The sequence below is a fragment of the Capra hircus genome, chromosome 7, assembly GCF_001704415.2.
Source record: "Capra hircus breed San Clemente chromosome 7, ASM170441v1, whole genome shotgun sequence".
Lineage (NCBI taxonomy): Eukaryota > Metazoa > Chordata > Mammalia > Artiodactyla > Bovidae > Capra > Capra hircus.
In genome coordinates this window covers 38,732,679-38,753,676 of record NC_030814.1, presented here as the reverse complement: position 1 = coordinate 38,753,676, position 20,998 = coordinate 38,732,679, and the positions used below count along the sequence as shown (strand labels likewise).

Sequence of the window (20,998 nt, the reverse complement as noted above, 5' to 3'; positions counted from 1 at the left end):
AGTCGGTGATGCCATCCAGCCATCTCATCCTCTGTCGTCCCCTTTTCCTCCTGCCCCCAATCCCTCCCAGCATCAGAGTCTTTTCCAATGAGTCAACTCTTCTCATGAGGTGGCCAAAGTACTGGAGTTTCAGCTTTAGCATCATTCCTTCCTAAGAACACCCAGGGCTGACCTCCTTTACAATAGACTGGTTGGATCTCCTTGCAGTCCAAGGGACTCTCAAGAGTCTTCTCTAACACCACAGTTCAAAAGCATCAATTCTTCAGCGTTCAGCCTTCTTCACAGTCCAACTCTCACATCCATACATGACCACTGGAAAAATTATAGCCTTGACTAGATAGACCTTTGTTGGCAAAGTAATGTCTCTGCTTTTGAATATGCTATCTAGGTTGGTCATAACTTTTCTTCCAAGGAGTAAGCGTCTTTTAATTTCATGGCTGCAGTCACCATCTGCAGTGATTTTGGAGCCCCCCCAAAATAAAGTGTGACACTGTTTCCACTGTTTCCCCATCTATTTCCCATGAAGTGATGGGACCGGATGCCATGATCTTCGTTTTCTGAATGTTGAGCTTTAAGCCAACTTTTTCACTCTCCTCTTTCACTTTCATCAAGAGGCTTTTTAGTTCCTCTTCACTTTCTGCCATAAGGATGGTGTCATCTGCATATCTGAGGTTATTGATATTTCTCCTGGCAATCTTGATTCCAGCTTGTGCTTCTTCCAGCCCAGCGTTTCTCATGATGTACTCTGCATGTAAGTTAAATAAGCAGGGTGACAATATACAGCCTTGATGTACTCCTTTTCCTATTTGGAACCAGTCTGTTGTTCCATGTCCAGTTCTAACTGTTGCTTCCTGACCTGCATATAGGTTTCTCAAGAAGCCGGTCAGGTGATCTGGTATTCCCATCTCTTTCAGAATTTTCCACAGTTTATTGTGATCCATACAGTCAAAGGCTTTGGCATAGTCAATAAAGCAGAAATAGATCATATCAAATAGAATACTGACTTTTCTGAAGTAGGACCAAGAGAAGCAATATTTTTAATTGCTTAAAAAACCCCTCAAACTCTTAATTTCAGAAAATTTTAAATATTAAAAAAAAAACAACCCACAGAGAAAATTTTATAATGAAACCCGATGAACGCATTAGGAACCTTTAATGATCATCCACATTTACACTGTCTTTAGAAGTCTTGCAACTTCCCTGGTGGGTCAGTGATTAAGACTCTGTGCTTCTATTTCAGGGGGTTCAGGTTCAATATCTGGTTGGAAAACTAAGATCCTGCATGCCACAGAGCCAAAAGAGGAAAAAAAAAGAAAAGAAAAATCCTTAAACAAAAAGGTAAATAAGCACAGAATGGGAGTTTTTCTTAAAAAGCTGGCCTTTTAATAAAAAGTTGACTGTTTCTCATGCCCGAGCTCAGCGCTGCCCACTCTCTACTAGACAGATTCCAGTTAATTCCTGCAAGAATCCTACATCCCTGGCAAGACACACACTTAAGAGATTCATTTAGGATTACCTGCTGCTCATTCAGGAGTTAAACCTAGGCTCAGACATGAGGCCAAGGCCTCCTGGCTACAGAGACCAGGTTTTAATGCAACAGCTATGAAAACAATTCTTCTTTGCTAAAGAAGTGCAATGCCTTTTAAAACAGGCAAAGCTGCTCTTTCTCAAGAAAGGCCACTCTCCTACTTTAAAGTCTCCCCCCACACCCACCGCCCCCGCTTTTCATCTGAGACGGAGAAACAAAATGTTCTCGATCAGGGATTGAGACCCCATGGCTACTCCTTCTTCCAGCAGCCCTCGGCCCTACTCTGTGTGCAGCCGATGATAAAGGGAAGGGTGGTAAGCAGGTCAGAGGGTAAAGAGCCACTCTGGTGATTGCCTGGTCCTCCAGTGAACCTAATATCTTCTGACATGACTATAGAAGGTGCTGGGTGGTAGAGGAGGTGAAGACCCAAGAGGAAAGAGAAAGTCCTGCTGGAAAGGGCTTTTCCCCAATGGCTGGGAGAGGAAGTACTCGGGCCCTTTAGTTCCCAGGCTGGGCCAGGCAGAAAGACCTTTCTGATGCAAATTCTTCCTTAGACTCTTCTTTTAAGGGAGGGGAGACAGGTGGCCTTCAGGAAGAACAGGATTTTTTTGTTTGCTTTTTGTTTTTGAGCAAGATATTTAATGAGGGCTGAGAATCCTGCTACCAGGGGAAACCCAGATTCTGGGGGAGGGAGGTCCTTAATGGAAACAGTCAAGAATGCCTCCTCTCGGAACTGTCATCCCTACCCCCACCAAGGATTTCAAGTTCAGGCTCAGGTGCTAGTTCTCCATCCTCACTGCTGTTATGATTCGCACGATTCTGGGCAATCACATGGAAACCCTACACCCCAAAGGATGGTTGGGAAGGCTCAAGGAGACAGAAGGCAATATGACTGGCAAAGGACCCGGGGTAAAGCAATCGCTCCATAAATGGTAGCAGCTGCTGCTATTATTTGCTGAACTTGGTATTTATTCTTTGCACCTTGGACCTGGGATGTTCTTCTCAAGTCCTGTTAGTTAAGTAGAGATGAACTAGCGTTGGCAGTCAATACTACAAGCATTTTCTTACAGGCTCTGAAAAAGGGGTGAAAGTAAGTCCAACCAAAGGCTCCCTCAGCCCCACTGATCCCACCGGCTGGGCTGTACCAGACCCCCAAGAGAATGCCAGAGTGGCTCCAGCCTCCTTGCCCTAGACTGTGACCTTGAATTCTACCCTTCTGCTAGTGATTTCAAGGTTCCCAGAGCCTGGGAAGTCAAGGGCAGTGTGGGGTCCAAGGCCTTTCCCGGATGGGTCCTCCTCACAGGGGAGGGAATTTCCTAGTCTAGCTAGTTGGCAAGAGGCAGAGAATCCACACACCAGGATGTGAGCCCCAGAGGGCACGTGGCTCACTCTGGGCTCCCCTCTGTCTCCCAGGCTCCAGCACTGCACAGCAGGCATCAAACAATGCAGGCAGCCCCCAGGGAGGAGCAGCCTCAGGAACTGACAAGCAAACTCAGTTCATTCTGGGAACAACCCCAGAGGTTGGGAGTGTTTTCCACATGGAATTAGAAGCTCAGAAAGGTTAAGTGAGTTGCCCAATCACCCAGTTGTGAAGAGCAAGAGCAAAATGCAGTCTGGCTAGCTCCTTATTCCAATAGGATGGGAACACATCTGTCTTTGTAACATTGTAGATGCCCTTCACTTAGCACAGCAGCCAGCACAAATTTAATACTTAAGCAGTTCTTTTTAAAATGAATACAGAAATGGTTCCAAAGTCTAGAGTTTTCTATTCCACAAGCAAGAAATCTCAGATACAGTCACAAAGATCCTTGCAATCCCAGAAAGTCTCCGAGAGTATATTTATCTGGGCGCAGGAATTCCCATGAACATGGGTGTCAGGCCAGCTGCAACCTCCCCATCTAACCACCCTGTTGTCCACAAATACTCACCTCTGTCAATCCTCCTCTTTATGCCATTTAGCAATTTAATCCCAGAGCCTTTCCACTAAAGATGTGTATGATCAAAGAGACTTAGTTTTTTCTTCCAAAGCAGACTTTCTGCAATAAAGAATAGCCTCCCCTAGAGGATGTGGGGAAAAAAGGAAACCTCCTACACTGTTGGTGGGAACATAAGTTGGTGCAGCCACGGCGGAAAACAGTGTGGAAATTCCTCAGAAAATTAAAAACAGAATCATCATACGATCCAGCAATCCCATTCCTGGGCATATATCCAGGCAAAATCATAATTCAACAAGATATTATAGTCACATCACATTACTCACAGCTAAGACATGGAAACAATCCAAATGCTCATCAACAGATGAGCAAGATGTGGAGCATGTATACTACGGAATACTACTCAGGCACAAAAAAGATTGAAACAATGGGGTTTGCAGCAACCTGGATGGACCTGGAAATTAGCTACTAAGTCAGTCAGAAAGGGAAAAACAAATATCCTGTGGTATCACTTATATGTGGAATCCAAAGTATGACACAAATGAGCCGATCTATGAGACAAACAGCATCAGGGACACAGAGAACAGATGTGACTGCCAAGGGGGAGGGCGACAGGGGAGGGATACACTGGGAGGGTGAGGCGAGCAGATGTAAGCTTTTATATATAAAATAGATAAATAACATCCTACCGTATAGCACAGGGAACTATATTCAACATTCTATGATCAGCCATAATGGAAAAGGATACATTATGAAAAGAATGTGTGTATAGATATATATGTAGGTATAAGGGAATCACTGCTGTGATGCAGGAATTAACACAACATGGTAAATCAGCTATACTTCAATAAAAAGAAAAATTTAAAAAAAGGACAGATTCCTCTCCACCCAACCAGCTTTTCATTAAAAAAAAAATTTTTTTTTTAGTTATTGAGGCCAGAAGGTTGCTTCCTATTCATCCCCAAAAGGGCCATGCTCATATGCAGCAGACAAGTGTCTTTCCAAGGAACCAGGGGCGACAGTCTGAGCCAACTGATGGAGAAGCCAGAGCCAGCACTGCACGCAGGGCCACCCAGGCTCTCTGGAGGCTCGGTCAATCACCGGCTGCGTGGCTGGGGGCGAGTCTCAACCTCAGGGCATGAGCAACAGGAGTGACAGGAGGAGACAAAATGCTCGTGAGGATGGCACAAGGGCTCAGCATGCTCAGAAGGGCCCAGAGCTCAACAAACCCTGGCATGTGCACTGCTTTATAAACATCTGCTCTCTTCAGAGCCAACCGTGCAGTCAGCCACAGGTGCAGTGACAGCTTCACCTGAGGACCAGATTTCAGGTGGGAGAGAGAGAAAGCCAGGGACAGAGCAAGAAAACCCTCCCGCTGTAAGACAGTACTTCGGGGACTTCCCTGGTGGTCCAGTGGCTAAGACTCTGCACTCCCCATGTAGGGGGTCTAGGTTTGATCCCTGTTCAGGTTAGACCCCGCATGCCACAAATAAAGATTCCACATGCCACAACTAAGACTCAGCATGGCCAAATAAATATTTTTTTAAAAATTAGATCTTTAAAGAAAAAAAGAGTGCTTTGGTGGCAGTCTTCAGTGAAGGGAAGAACCTATAAAGACCATTGTAGGTGGCAAGTGGGGAGCATCCTACACCCCAGTCTGTCCTTGAAGACCTACTCCAGACGCACCGTATCCAAGAACCCCAGCCCCTCCAGGGATCTAGAGGTTAGGAAATATCCTGCAGAAACAAGTCTGTGATCCCAGCCAAACTGGGGCATCTGGGAGACCCAGCAGGAAGGTAAAGTGGGGTTCTTCCATGGTTGAGCTCCCTGCCTTCCTCAGGACACAAAGAAAGGCCCTTAAGGAATGTCCATGATCCCTGCAATTCAAGATTCCTTTCACACACACACACCTACTACACGCTGAGCCTGGGAGATGGTGTGGCCCGAGACGATCAGGTCCCTGGGCTCACCCTGCCTTTCAGAGCCTCCCCGTTCCCCTCCTCACAGCAGGCTGTTCTGTTATGACTGCATCTTCAGGGTCCAGAACAGAGCAGAGCTCAATAAATAACGAATGAATGACTCAAAGCACATTTCTGACAGGCTGGCTCAATTCCTGAGTTCAACTCTGGACTGGAGGTGAGGCTGCGGGTAGTTGTTTTCTCCAGGAGGAAATTGTAAAAATGCCTCGAGTCAGAGGTGGCATTCAGCCAGCTGGGTCACACACCGGCTTCCCTTCTGGCCGTGAGGGCTTCCCTGTCTCAGGATGGAGCAAACTGGCGCGATGACTTCACTCGCTGACCACAGCAAAGCCTGGGTTCTTTTGTGCTCCTCTTTAAAAGGGACTCAAATAATTTCACTGAGTGTAAAAGCAGGGCCATGCAATGTGGCCCCTGTCATGTACATAGCTGGTTTCTGGGGCCAGGGTCAAGCACTGCTTTGTGCAGAGGAAGGGAGTTCTCCCCTGTAATGAAGGCCACTGCTTTGCAGAATGCCCCTGCCAGCTGACTTGGGCAGCTCCGGACCAGGCCTGACTGGGCTGCCAGCCACAGAAAAGCTGACAAGTTCTCTTCTCAGCTGAAGGCGTGGATGTCAGGAGTTCTGGATCCTTTGTTATTCCAACTTCTCTGCTTGGAAAAGGGAGAAGGGGGAGGGGGAGGAAAATGAGGGAGAAGAAGAGGAGGAGGTGGCGGGAGGAGGAGCAAGGCAGCAACCTTGGCCACCTCTCTCAAGGTCAGAAGGGGAGCCGCTTCCAATCATGAGGCCTGGTCCCTGGGGCTGAAGCTTCCATCCAGGTCAGCTGAAACGTGGCTCAGCAGACTCAGAAAGCAGAGGAGCCAGGCATCTCCCAGCAACCTCTCTGGTTGCTGGTTTGAGTCTTCCTGCTATGGCCACGGAAGAGAATGACCTGCTCAGTGACAAAGGCTGCTGTTGTATAGTGGCCGAAAGCAAGGACTCGGGGCCACCTGGGTCCCCATCCGGGCTGCTCACCCAATTGGAAAGTTACCCAACCCCTGGGTCTTGGTTTCCTCCTCTGTCAACTGGAGGAAATAACAGTGCCTACTTCACAGGATGGTTTTGAAGATTAAATGAGCAAATCCATACAAAGAGTTCAAAACACCGCCTGGCCTATAAACAATAAATCTTAACCATCCCATGATCACTGAAGCCAGGATCTGCCCTCCACCCCCAAATTCTGACTGTAGGAAAAAACGCAGCAGGTTTTCAAGTAGCTTTTATTGTAGCTACTACTTTTTTAAAGTAGCTTTCTATTTTCTAATTTTCTACAAGGAACAAATATCATTCTGCCACTGAGGAAAAACAGTTTCAACTTCTCGGAAATCAAGACGCCACTGTTGGGACCCTCGAAGCCAGAACCAGCAGACTAAGTGCCAGAGAAGGTTCCTAAACATGGATCTGCCCTTGGTCAAGACGAGGATGTAGGGAGGGGCGAGGCATGCTCACTGAAGACCATCTTGAAAATCTAGGCAAACACAAATAATACAGTCTCATTTCGGGGGAATTTCCTGGCAGTCCACTGATTAGGATTTCATGCTCTCACTTCTGAGGGCCCAGGTTCAATCCCTGGTCTCGGAATTAAGATCTGCCAAAAAAAGAAAAAGATTAATCTCATCTGACCTCCCAGGGAAGGCTAGGCTGGCACATTTCCTTTGGGTCTGAAAGGAGTTTTAAAGCAAACCTTCTCTCTCGCCTCGTTTCCAAGATCACCAAGAAAAGAAGGAACAATGATCCTGCAGAAAAAAAGCCGTGGTCACGTGCAGCCTGTTCACAGCACCAACTATGCCCAATGCTTGCCCAAGGATAAGGCATTAAAAAGTTTGTCGTTCAGGCTTCCCTCGAGGTCCAGTGGTTAAGAATCCGCCTCCCAATGCACGGGACATTGGTCCCTGCCACCCCCTGGTCCAGGAGGATCCCACATGCCTCAGGGCAACTAAGCCCACGCGCCACAACTACTGAAGGCCACACCCTAGAGCCCGTGGTCCGCAACAGGAGAAGCCACCGCAATGAGAAGCTTGTGCACCACAACTAGCTAGTAGCCCCTGCTCGCTGCAACTAGAGAAAGCCCATGCGCAGCAGCAAAGACTCAGTGCAGCCAAAAATAAATATTTTTTCTTTTTTAAAAAATCTGTCATTCGGAACATTGTAGAGGCCGCAGCCGTCAGGGACGACAATTCTGAAGCAAGTGTTTTCGATGCCTCTGTGCTTCCCAAGCTGTATGTGAAACAACACTATTGCGTGAACTGTACCATTCACAGCAAAGTAGTCAACCAGGCAGCATTCTCAGAAAGTGCCACCCTGAACAGCAGCACCCTGATTTAGACTGCAGGTGCTGCTCCATGACCTCCACTGAAGCCCACGAAAGGACATGAGTCCTTAAAGACTGAAGAAATACTGTTCTCTGAAAAGACAGTAAAATGGAAATCATACTTTCCTTTTTAAAAAATAATTCTATTTCTCTTTTTCCTTGGCTGTGCTGGGTCTTTGCTGCCTTGAGAGCTCCTCCCCAAGTGCAGCGTGCAGGCTTCTCACTGAGGTGCCTTCCCTTGTTGCAGAGTACAGGCTCTAGGGCGCGCGAGGGCTTCAGTATGTGCAGAATGTGGGCTCAGTGGTTGGGGTGCATGGGCTTAGCTGCTCCGTGGCATCTTTCCAGACCAGGGTTCAAACCCACATCTCCTGCATGGGCAGGTGGATTCTTTACCACTGAGGCACCAGGGAAGCCTGGAAATTATACTGAAGAGAGAGGAAAAAAGAAAAGAACCGAAAGCTGCCTTGCTGGTCCTACTGTAACCAATGCAGACATTGGTGGGTGCCTCACGGAGGGCAGAACGGTATGACCAGAGGTGTGGACCCCCCACCACACAGGGCCCAAGTCTCCTTGGCAAAGCACAGAAGGGCTCTAACCTGGAGGACAGCCTCTGGGTGTGAGGAACTGGTGGCCCAATGATGAAGGACTCTGAACTCTGCCCTCTAAGCCTTCAGCATTAGCAGGAGGATGCTTATAATGCAATTCTGGCTGTGAGAGCAGAGAAAGAACTGTAAGACACTGAGTATTCACTGCTCAGTGGGTTCAAGGTACTGTAAATAAGAAAATAAAGATGCCTAGATCCCAGCAGCCAAACCGCAAAAAGCATGAGGAGCAGAGAGAGTGCCCAATGTCGATATCCTAGTCATGGTGTGAGCCGAAGTGTTCTCCTAACAGTAAGGACACTCGGATCTTCGCAGCAGGGTGACTGGCTTGTTCTTGGCGTGTGCCCAGGACTTGCTGGTCATGCCTGGCTTGAAGCCTGCTTTCTTAGGATGCCGGCTTGATCTGCTTTGTGCCCCGCTATGTGCCGCTGAGTCTTCCAGGTGAACTCTACCATTCACCCCGTCTCCTTGAGGTTGACCGCTGTGTCTGGCATACAGCAAAGGCGGAATACAGGTTTTTTGTGACTATTTTACTCACGTGGGGTCAAGGGCTCTTGAACACCGCATGATAGATCAACTCATGCAGCTCAAGTTTCCCCGTCCCCTCAAAAAACCTCTGAGACCAGAACAGCAGGCCTTAGCCAAACAGGTCTGGGTACTAGACTTGCTAGGGCAAATGGCACAATTTCTGTGTCCAGCCCAGTCAGCTGTCTGACGGGCACTTCACACAGAATCCCTCCCCTCAAATAGTTCCAAGCCTGCCAGTCTGCAGAAACAGGAACAGGAAATGGAAAATCACCACGTCCTCATTCACTGTACAGTAACACTGGAGCTGCTTGGCGTGGCCCTCACGTGACAGACCACTGTTTCTAGCCTGTCTTGTGCTGTGTGGGCACTGCTGAAATACTACGGATTAGAATACGCACCACGGACACTGCAGCAGCTTTCTGGAGGAAGTAACACACACTGATCATATCAAGTGCATGCATCAAAAGTGAGACCCATCCTGACTTCTGAAATGTGAAACCATGGCCGGAAGGAAACACAGGGCCGACCACTCTTGCATGAGAGGCAGGGAGCACTGAATTATTTCCTGAACAGGAACAGCCAAGTTTCCTTGCAGATTTGAGTCTAATTCTATAAGCAAGTCTCACACTGTTTTGAGGCACACCCTGAACAAGGCTACCTGGAAAAACTGCCCCCACTTACATCTACTGAGACACAGGAGATGCAGGTTCGATCCCTGGGTTGGGAAGATCCTCTGGAGGATGAAATGGCTACTCACTCCAGTATTCTTGCCTGGAAAACCCCATGGACAGAGAAGCTTTGAGGACTACAGTCCAAAGGGTTGCAAAAGTTGCTCCGACACGACTGAGCATGCCGGCACACAAGCAGCCTGTGACTGGTGCCCCAGTGGGGTCCCAAGAATCCCCGGCTTTAGGGCGAGCTGGGGCATCTTCCTTCATCCCTGTCGAGCAGGCACATCGGAGGGATTAGGCTGCTTTCAAGTTTCCGAAACCTCAAAATTTCAGAGGAAGCGACCATCCCCCCACTCCGCTGGCAAAGAAGCTGCTTCTCAGCAGCTAAGTAATCAAAGCAGGGGAAGGGGAGGGGAAGGATACAGGGGTGAGAGAGAGAGGAAGACAGTTTACTGAGAGAAAGACAGGCCTCTTCTGGAATCTGCGGAGGCCAATGGGCAGTGCTTCTTTTGGTACCTTCACTAAGAGATGAGGCTATTGATGTCCGGCTTAAGAAGCCTTGAAAGCAGTTGTTGTGGGAACTCATTTCTTACCTGGGCGTCCTGGACAGGACAAGGCAGAAAGGCGGGATGCAAATGCACTCCCCGCTGGGAAGCCCTAGCAGACAGTGATGAGGGGCCAGGATGCGGGAGGCACGTGGCTCTCCTGATGGTGGAGTGTGGCTCCAAAGGCTCCTGCACACTAAGTTCAACTGAAGAAAAAAAGGATCCTCAGCTGTTGGTTTCAGTGCAACCTACCAAAACCGTAAATGCACACACCTCTGACCAAAACCATCCCATCTCTGGGCATCTATCCCACAGACATACTTCAGTGTGCAAAGATGCAAGGGAAAGGACAGTTGTTGTCACATTGTGTAAAGCAGTGTAAAAAAAAAAGGATGACAGTGTAAATATCCATTGACAGAGAAATCATTCTATTGATGTCGGTGTTTATAACATGGAGAATTCTGCACTCAGTATAAAGAGTAAGGTGCCTCCACAAAGACGGACGGGAAAGATGTTCCCTAACGAACCACAAAGAAAGCACCTTTGGTGTTAACCCACTTGTGCAGATCTAACTGATTCTGATTATTCATGGTGCACACTGATCCGGTGAACACAGAACCATGCTCCTAGAGGGAAGATACAGGGTTAGGTTCCTGTGAGTCTGATCACAATCAACCAACACATAAGCTTCTTTTTGGACTTCCCTAGTGGTTCTGTGGTTAAGAATCAGTCCCTGGTCCAAGAAGATGCCACATGGCACGGAGCAGCTATGTCCACGTGCCACAACTCCTGAGCCCATGTGCCTAGAGCCCAAGCTCCAAAAGAGAAACCATGGCAACAAGAAGCCCACCCACAGAAGCTAGAGAAAACCTGAGTGCAGCAACAAAGACCCAGTGGGGCCAAAAAACCCGCTACGTAACCTTTTCTGTGTATTTTTGTTTAATATATCATTGATTTATGATCACTGAACTCACAACTAACAGCACTATACCTTCTGCCTGAACAAAGCTTACCTAACACACAAATGTTCTCCTAACACACAGCACAGCCTTCCTAAAAGCAAGAACAGAATACTGTAGTTCAACATGATGGTGGGGGCTCATGTCACACAGCAAAATCACCAACAAGCAGAAAAATCAGAAAACATGACACTAAACAGAGTGGAAAAGGCCAGCTGACACTCGCTATTAGTATGAGAGCCGAAATGAGAAAGCACAGAGCTGCCCCCCAAATTTCTAGAAGTACTGGTTTGGGAGTTACAAATAAATTCCAGTGAGCAGGTGAATTTGCAAGTATGGAATCTTGGCTCATGAAAGCTGACTGACTGTATGTTTGTATACACACAGAATATTCCTAGAAAATACATTCGATCGGTTTTGGGCAAAGATATAAGAAACTGTTCCCATGAGTTGTCTCTGGAGAGTGGGATGGGCAACAGATTTTTTATTTTATTCTTTGAATCTCATTACAAGTGAGTGTACCACTGCTAATTTTAAAACTCTACCAGAGGGAGACGGGCCTGCTACAGTTCTGTTCAGTTCAGTTGCTCAGTCATGTCCGACTCTGTGACCCCATGAACCGCAGCACGCCAGGCCTCCCTGTCCATCACCAACTCCGGGAGTTCACTCAAACTCACATCCATTGAGTCGGTGATGCCATCCAGCCATCTCATCCTCTGTCGTCCCCTTCTCCTCCTGCCCTCAATCTTTCCCAATATCAGAGTCTTTTCAAACGACTCAGCTCTTCGCATCAGGTGGCCAAAATATTGGAGTTTCAGCTTCAGCATCAGTCCTTCCAATGAATATTTAGGACTGATTTCCTTTAGGATGAACTGGTTGGATCTCCTTGCAGTCCAAGGGACTCTCAAGAGTCTTCTCCAACACCACAGTTCAAAAGCATCAATTCTTATGTGCTCAGCTTTCTTTATAGTTCAACTCTCACATCCATATACGACTACTGGAAAAACCATAGCCTTGACTAGATGAACCTTTGTTGGCAAAGTAGTGTCTCTGCTTTTTAATATGCTGTCTAGGTTGGTCATAACTTTTCTTCCAAGGAGCAAACGTCTTTTAATTTCATAGCTGCAGTCACCATCTGCAGTGATTTTGGAGAGTGGGATGGGCAACAGATTATTTTATTCTTTGAATTTTATTACGAGTATACCACTGCTAATTTTAAAACTCTACCAGAGGGAGATAGAACTATTACAGCACAGAATAGCAGGACTGACTCAGGCCCAGCTAAGGGAGCCTGCCCTGCAGGAGGACCCAAGGACAGAGAGGGGTCCTTTCCTTGCAGAGACCATGGGATCACCCTCCTGCTTGATCCCTCCCTCTCCTGGGGAGAAGGATGAGGGCTGAGATGAAGGCCAGCACTGGACTCAGGCTCAGCTACAAAAAAATGGAAGTCAGAATTTTATCCCAAGAAACACATGGACTCATCTCCCTGAGCTCCCACAGCTTTTCACAAATCAGAATTCAGGGGCAGGATGCAGCTCACCAACAATTCAGCACTCAGAAACCTTGTTTTCCTAAGGAGTGGTCGGGGGTCCGAAAGTCACAATGTAAGAAAACAGAAGCTTGCAAAGAGAAAGTATAATGGAATTAGGATTAGCTGGAAAGAAAGAATGAAAAAAAAAAGAATGATAAAAGGAGGAAGGGAAGAAATCTGGCAATTTTGTTTACTGGGCAGTTTATACAGCTGTTAACCTATGATTCATTCCCTCCCCCACTCCGAGAAATGAAAATAGGTTTATTTTCTCAATTATGAAGATACATAAGTACATCTAGATCTGGAATGATACACCCCAAACTTTGGGAATGGGACTATGGATTTGGGGAGAAACTAATTTTTTTACGCTAGGTGCTTCTGTTCCTTTTGGATTCTTTTTAACAATAAAAACATACAGTAAAAAAATATATATATATGTGTATATATATATATGTATATATATAGTAAGTCTCCTACATATGAACCTTCAAGTTGCAAACATTCAAAGATGCAAATGTGTATTCTGTCAATGTCAGGCATGAGTGAAACTGCAGCTTGCTCTCTGTCTCCTAGTCCTGACAGTCCTTCAGCTCTGCCATCTCCCGCCTCCTCTCCCTCCTCCCGTCAGTAATTCTTGCCTGTTCAATCGATACCAGCCCCTGTATGCCGGCTATTGTACTGTAGTACTGTACTTTTCAAGGTACTGTACTACAAGATTAAAAACGTTTTATTTTTTGCTTTTGTTTTTATGTGTTATTTGTATGAAATGTATTACAAACTTATTACAGTCAAGTACTACACAGCAGACTGTGTTAGTCAGGTACCTAGGCTAAATTTGTTGGACTTACGAACAAGTTGGACTTACGAATGCACACTTAAAACAGAACTCGTTCGTATGTCGGGGACTTACTGCATCTCATACTTTTTATATCATCATCGTAAGATCTTATACTACATTTAAGGCCTTGCCATCCTAGCTAAATGCTACTGGTCATGCCTCTTGCCTTTCTGGGTTTCTTTCCCTCCCTCTCTCCTTTCTCTCCTTCCCCGGTCCATATCCTGGGGATAAGGACTCAGCACACATTTATCCCTGAATGGCAATAACGAGGCAAAGGCGAAACTCCAAGTTTCCTTCAAAAAGTTCAGCACAGAATAACCACATATGGGCAGCAATTCCACTCCAATGTTGATACCCAAAAGAACTGAAAATAAATGTTCTAACAAAATTGGTGCTCAAATGTTCACAGCAGCACTAATCCTAGCAGCCAAAACGTGAAAACCACCCCAATGTCCATCAACATGTGAATGGATAGACAAATTGTAGTCCATCCATACAAGGCTGTATGTATCCATACAGCCATAACAAGGAATGAGGCACTGAAGTACTGACACATACTACAACATGGATGAACCTTAAAAGAAACCAGACATAAAAAGGTCACATATTATAGGATCCCTTTCCATATGCAATATCCAGAATAGGCAACTCCATACAGACACAAAACAGACTGGTGGTTGCCAGGGGCTGGGGACGGGCAGGAATGGGAACGGACTGCTTAATGGGGTACATGGGCACCTTCCAGAGTGAGGGACATGTTCTGGAACTAGAGAGAGCTGACGGCTGTACAACAGTGGCATGTGAACTGAGTGCCATGGGACCGCACACTTCACTGTGGTTAAAATGGTAGATTCTACGTTGTGATTTGAATTCTACCTCAATTTTAAAAAACAAAGCAAAATTCCAAACTGTGTGACTCTGGGCCTCTCTGAACCTACAGAATGGGCGGATGACTACACGGGCTGGTTGCGAGGCTTCCAAGTGATATGCGTATGAAGTGGCTGGCACAGGGCTGGGTGTGTAGAAAGGGACCAGTAAACAATGCAGCCACCCCATCAGGACGATGATTACGTGGCACCATCAAAGCCAACTCACCTGCAAGTGGTGGGGTTTCTGTGTTGTCAAATTGCCCTTTTAATTAAACAACAACCAAAAGACAGCTGGGGAGGGGTGCTGTATAAGACGTGAGACCACAGAAGACAGTGGCTCTATTCGATTTATGGCACACTTATATCTAGATTATATCTAGACTGGGGCTTCCCTAGTGGCTCAGAGGATAAAGCATCTGCCTGCAATGCAGGAGATGGGTTCAATCCCTGGGTTGGGAAGATCCCCTGGAGAAGGAAATGGCAACCCACTCCAGTATTCTTGCCTGGAGAATCCCATGGACAGAGAAGCCTGGTGGGCTACAGTCCACAGGGTCGCAAAGAGTCGGACACAATTGAGCGACTTCACTCACTTATATCTAGATTATACTTACAGAAGGAGTCTCTCCAGGCTATCCTAGTGGCTCAGTGGTAAAGAATCTGCCTGCCAATGCAGGAGACATGAGTTTGATCCCTGAGTTGGGAAGATCCCCTGAAGGAGGAAGTGGCACCCCACTCCAGTATTCTTGCCTGGGAAATCCCATGGACAAAGGAGACTGGTGGGCTACAGTCTATGGGGTCACAAAAGAGTCGGACCCGACTTAGCAACTGAACAACAACAGAAGTCTCTCTTCTGTTAAGGAAGGAAATGAAGTTAACTTGGTCACACAAGGACTTCCCTGGTGGTCCAGGGGTTAAAAATCTACTTAGCAATGCAGGGGATGAAAAATAAATAAATAAAACTTGATCACAGAGAGGCAAAGGGTGGCTCTGCCACTGGTCCGCCATGCACCAGCCCACAAACTCTTGCTTTTCTTCCTCTTTCAACAATCTGGAGACATGGGTCCTTGACCGGCTCCTGTTTTATGGGAGCAGAGAAAGTGCATGTGGGTGAGGGGGTTCCATCTATGCAAGACCCTCACCTGGAAGCAGCTGCAAAAACCCAAGAACCGTCATCCTTCTTATCTGGGAATTAATTATTTGCTAGGAAATTAGCAGAACTCAGAACCTCCTGAGCAAGGTGACCTCCCTTGTGGCTGACAGTTGGCCTGGGGAGAGGCGGAAGGAGGAATGAATAGGATTTCAGGCTGTCATGGAAACTTTTCTTGCCTGGGGCCCCTGAGCATATGGCAGGTGTCCTGAAAAATCCATTCCTGCCACTCGAGGCTGGCTGCCGCCCTCAGACGTGTGGGTGTGTCGGGGGCTCTGCCTCTCTGTCTGAAAGGCCCCCTCCCTCTGCCATGGCAGCCACTGAACAAAGAAGTCCTCAGCGCACACCTCCCACCCCAGTTCCCCAGACAGACGCCGGAGCCTCGGGGGACCCATGGAAATCCAAGTCCCCCGCCCCAGGGGCCTCGATGCAGACCACAGATCACAGACAGCAGCAAGCCAGAGGCCATGGCGCAGACTCCCCGAGGCCCCCCTGAAATGCGATGCGTGTCCTGCCTTCCACTGACAGGGACGTCTCGCCAGCCCCCAGCTCCTCCCAAGACCAAAGAGAGCTGCGTGCTGACTTGGGACTTTGAAGTAGCAAGCAGGCCAGTCTCCCAGCAAGCCGGGCTGCCTTATATCACAGGGGAAAGCCAGCTGGTCCAAGGTAGAGAAAATCACAAATCCGGAAGGCTGTAAACCCAAAGCTGGCACAGGGATTATAGATAACGGCAGGTGGCAGGGTGGAAACCAAGGCAGAATGCTAAAAACTCTAATGCCATGTCTTTGGAACTGGGTGATGGTGATGAAGGGTTCGCAGCAGTGTGCCAGGGACAGACAAAGCCACTGGAGAAAATGGGCATGGTCTTCTTGAAGCATCAGTGGGAGTCAAAGAATGGGGAAGGGCCCCCTGTAACAAAATAGGACAATAACATAATATAGCAACGAAGGCAAAATCTGATTAGATGGCAAGGAAATGTGACTGCAGCCGGTCACTTTGGGGTATCTGCTCTTCTGCATTAAGGGCAACTTGGAGAAGTGTGGACGCCCCACTCTAAGGGAACCCTTGGCTCCACTCATTTCCTTTAGTCCACAAATACTATATTCTGAGGCCTTCCTATGTGCTGCTTTCCCCTCTGAAACTCACGGCTTAGTGGGAGTGTGCTGCTCAGTCATTCAGTCCTGTCTGACTCTTGGACTGTAGCCTGCAGGTTGGACTGTGACCCCATGGACTGTAGCCTGCAGGTTCCTCTGTCCATGGGATTCTCCAGGCAAGAATGCTAGAGTAGGTAGCCATTCCCTTGTCCAGGGGCTCTTCCCGACCCAGGAATTGAACCAGCATCTCTGGAATCTCCTGCATCTCCTGCACTGCAGGCGAATTCTTTACAGCTGAGCCATCAGGGAAGCCTGCTTAGTGGGGGAGGTGGGTTTTAATTAAAAATCCACGACGCCGTGGAACTGTACATCAGAGACACCTTACACCTTACATACGCACCACTCTCTGCAGGCAGAGGTGGAGTCTTTCTTGGGGATGCAAGCGCAGGGCCCAAGTGCCGTCTAACCAAGACCAGATGGGCGGGGGAAGAGAATGGAGGCTCTGGGCAGAGGGAACAGCATACGCAAAGCTCTATGACAGGGGAACAGAGGGACTGGCTGGAACCCAGGATGGAAGAGGAGAAAAGCATGAGGTCAGAGAGGCAGGACCCTGACGGCTGGTCCTTTTAAGATTGTTGGCAAACCAGGGGGCGATTTTAAAGTGGCAGCATGGTATGGCAGACTGTGTTTGGACCAGACTAGGAGCATATTCATTTCCTACCCAGGCAGACAGACAGATGGTCAAAGCCATGCTGTGTTTTAGTGAGGCCTCATTCAAAGAGGCCTGTGCCCAGGCCTGACAAGTATATGAAGGTCCTGCTTGGGCCCCACACAAGCAGTCACATTTCTAAACACGTCTAAGGACAGCGGTTGATAGAGTTCCCCAGCCACCCACCTAGCACATTCAGAGGCCCTGTGTCAGAAAGGAGGTAACATGGGGTTAAGACACAGATTCTGGCATTGTGCATTTCTGGGCTCAAATCCTATCTGCTATAGACCCAAGCAAATTTCTTAACCTCTCTGTGCCTTGGTGAAATGCAGGTATTGAAAGATCTGTCTTCTAGAGTCATTATGTAGATTCTTTTAAGATCAAGTTGCTAAAATCCTTATGCCTTATAGCCTGGTACATTTTAGATGCTAAAGAACATGTTGATTATTATTACTATAGCTTGCATTTAGCTAGAGCTTCCCTGGTAGCTCAGACGGTAAAGAGTCTCCCTGCAGTGCGGGAGACCCATGTTTGATCCCTACATCGGGAAGATCTCCTGGAGAAGGAAATGGCAACCCACTCCAGTATTCTAGCCTGGGAAATCCCATGGATGGAGGAGCCTGGCAGGCTCCATTCCATGGGGTCACAAACAATCGGACACGACTGAGCAACTTCTCTTCTTCGCATTCAGCTAAGGATGAATACAGAAGATGCACAAAGACCTGGAAACCTAGAGCAATTCGGGAGCATGTGGGCTCATGGAGCAGGAGGGCACGGCGCAGGGAAGGAAGCAGGGTCCACGTACTTGCGAGCAGGAGGCAGGAGACCGCCACGGTGTAGAGCTGCTTGGAGGTGGTGATGTCATAGCGATCCAGGAAGTGATCCAGCAGGTAGACAGCCAGGTGCCGGGCAGCGGGGCAGAGCTGGCAGCGGCTGCTCAGCAGGGTCAAGATGTCAACTAAGAACCGGCGGCTCTTCAGGAGCGGGGAGTGGGCTCGGAAGGTAGGCAGCTTCAGCTCCTGGAACACGTAGGGCAGAAGGGGGGTCAGGGCTGCCTCCCGGGAGCCTCAGGGAGCATCAGTTCCCTCCACTCCCTCTTTGCTTTCCTTCAGGCCCCAGATGGCCTTCGCTCTACTCTAGAAACTCTTGGACCACCCCCCTCCCGCCCTTGCTGAGCACGTGAAGTGTCAAGAACGTGGAGACAGAGGCAAGGGAAGCAGCCTGACCATCCCCAGCAAAAGGTCGACTGCCCGAGATGCACAAGGCCATAGAACACATACGAGGACTTAAGTTGGAGTCCCAAGTCCAAATTCAGGTTTTCCCACTCAACCAGGTTGTATGACCTTGGTCAGCCCACCTTCACCTTGGCTTCCTTTCCAACAGCTGAGGATTAAATGAAAAATGGATATAAAGCACCAAGAAGCCAGTAACCTCTCAGGGTCCTCGGCTTAATTTCCTCTATGGATGGGATTGTGAGAAACACTGTTTTGAAAAAAATTCAGTGTAAGAAAGGTTGTCAATTCTGAGCATAAGGACTTCCCTGGTGGTCCAGTGGTTAAGACTCCATGCTCCCAATGCAGGGGGGCCGGGTTCAATCCCTGGTCAGGGAACTAGATCCCACACGCCACAACTAAGAGTTCATATGCCACAACTAAGGATCGTGTATGCCACAACTACAACATCCTGCAGGACACAGTGAAGATCAGAGACCCTGAGTGCCACGGCTCAGACCTGGCCCAGCCTAATGGAAACTAGAGTACAGAGAGCTCCAAATAGCCTTCGCCCAGACTCATTAGTTGTTACTCACCTTTTCTTTCTCTATATACACACTTTTTCTAAAAGTAAGTTCCAGCCATCATATGTCCCCTTGAAGAACCTAAGCTACCCCATTTTGTTAAAGAAGACTCCATTTTAGAGTTCTGAGGAAAGAGTCTTTGGAAATCCCCTGACCTCACCCCACCACCTGTGAGCCAATTAGATCCCAGATCAGGATCTCCTGACTTTACGTTCAGGACTTATGACCTGCCCGGGAAATTCGAATTAAGCCCAGGAAATGGGAACCAATTAGAACCCGTAGCCAGCCCGGGAAATGAAAACCAATCAGAACCCAACACCTAGCCCTTCCACAGAAGGGAATCAATTAGACATCTCCCAACCCGGAAACTCCCGTTTTTCGAAGTTTTCGTGCGAGAATACCCTATATAAGCAATGTAACCCAGAGTTCAGGGCTCCTCCCTATAGCCGCTGCGCTGGTAACGGTGGGAGCCCCAGCTGGAGCTTGGTAATAAAACTCTCTTGCTTTTGCATCGGATATCGGCTCCCTGGTGGTCATTGGGAGATTTCGCGACTTGGGCATAACACCCTGAGGAGGTGACTTATCCTTCATAATTTATATACTACTGTGTCATCTGAATTTATCAGTCAAACACAAGTAAATGCAACAAGAAAACTATGTCACCCAAGATTTTGATGAATGAAAAAATTTTCTTATACCTCTACCATACGTTTAACCAAGCAGATCAGACACAGTTTACTTAGGAAATGTCTTAGCAACAGTTTGTCAAAAAGGGAAACAAAAAAAGAAGCAAAAATCCAGGAAAAACGTAAAGAAGAAGCTGCAGAAAAGGAACTGTGAGAGCTCACTAAGGGCAGGTCAACTGGGGAATGAGATTAAAACAAACTGGTGACCCTCCCCTGCCTAACACCCTCTCTTAACCCTGGGGCTGTGAATAGCAACAGCTTTGGGACAAGGTGATATCTGTTCATTCACTCATTTAAGAGATATCAATTCATTCATTTCACTCAGTAAGTATCAAGTACCTTTTATATACCAGGCATTATTCTAGGCAGAGGGGGTATAATCAGGAATGAGACAGACACAGACATGAATGTAAGATTAAAACTGTGAAACTCTTAAAAAAAAAAAAAAAAAAAAACAGGAACAAATCTTTATGATTAGGTTAGGCAGTGGTTTCTTTGATATGACATCCAAAACAGAAGGAATTTTTAAAAAAAGAAAAAATTGCATAAGTTAGACTTCAAATTTTAAAACTTTCAAAAGACACCATCAGGAAAATGTAAAGATAACCCACGGGATGGGAGAAAATATTTGGAAATCACAGATCAGTAAGAGACCCTAATTCAGAACATACAAAGAATTCTTACAAATCTTCAATAAAAAGACCAACAACCCAATTTAAAAATGGGCAAATGATTGAACAGATATTTCTTCAAAGAAGGTATAGAAATTGCCAATAAGCACGTGAAAAGATGCTCAACATTATTTTAGGAAAATGCAAATCAAAACCACAATCAGATACCACTTCACACCCATTAGATGGCTATTATAAAAACAGAAACAGAAAATAAACACATGCTGGTGAGAATGTGAACAAATTGGAACAAACTGGAACCCTCAGACACTGCTGGTGTTAAAGAAAAATGGTGCAGCCACTGTGGAAAATGATTTGGCAGCTCCTCAAAATGTAAGAGTTACCGCATGACCTAGGAATTCCAATCCTTGGTGTACACTCAGGAGAAATGGAAACAGATGACCACACAAACACTTGAACTGGAAAGTTCATAGCAGCATTATTCATAATAGCCCCCAAATGAAAACAACCCAGATGTCCACCAACTGATGAATGGAAATATATGGTATACCCATCCCATAGAATACTATTATTCCACAAAAAGGAATGAAATACTGGTATGTGTTA

General features: G+C 47.2%; 1 protein-coding gene across 1 annotated transcript in view; it reads right to left on the bottom strand.

The window, feature by feature from the left end:
- The window catches only part of CCNJL (cyclin J like), a 64,625-nt gene that overhangs the window by 16,333 nt on the left and 27,294 nt on the right, over positions 1-20,998 (bottom strand). Inside the window, exon 3 of the mRNA XM_018050089.1 lies at positions 18,085-18,298. Within this exon, the coding sequence (XP_017905578.1) occupies positions 18,085-18,298 (214 nt within the window). The remainder of the gene's footprint in view (positions 1-18,084; positions 18,299-20,998) is intronic.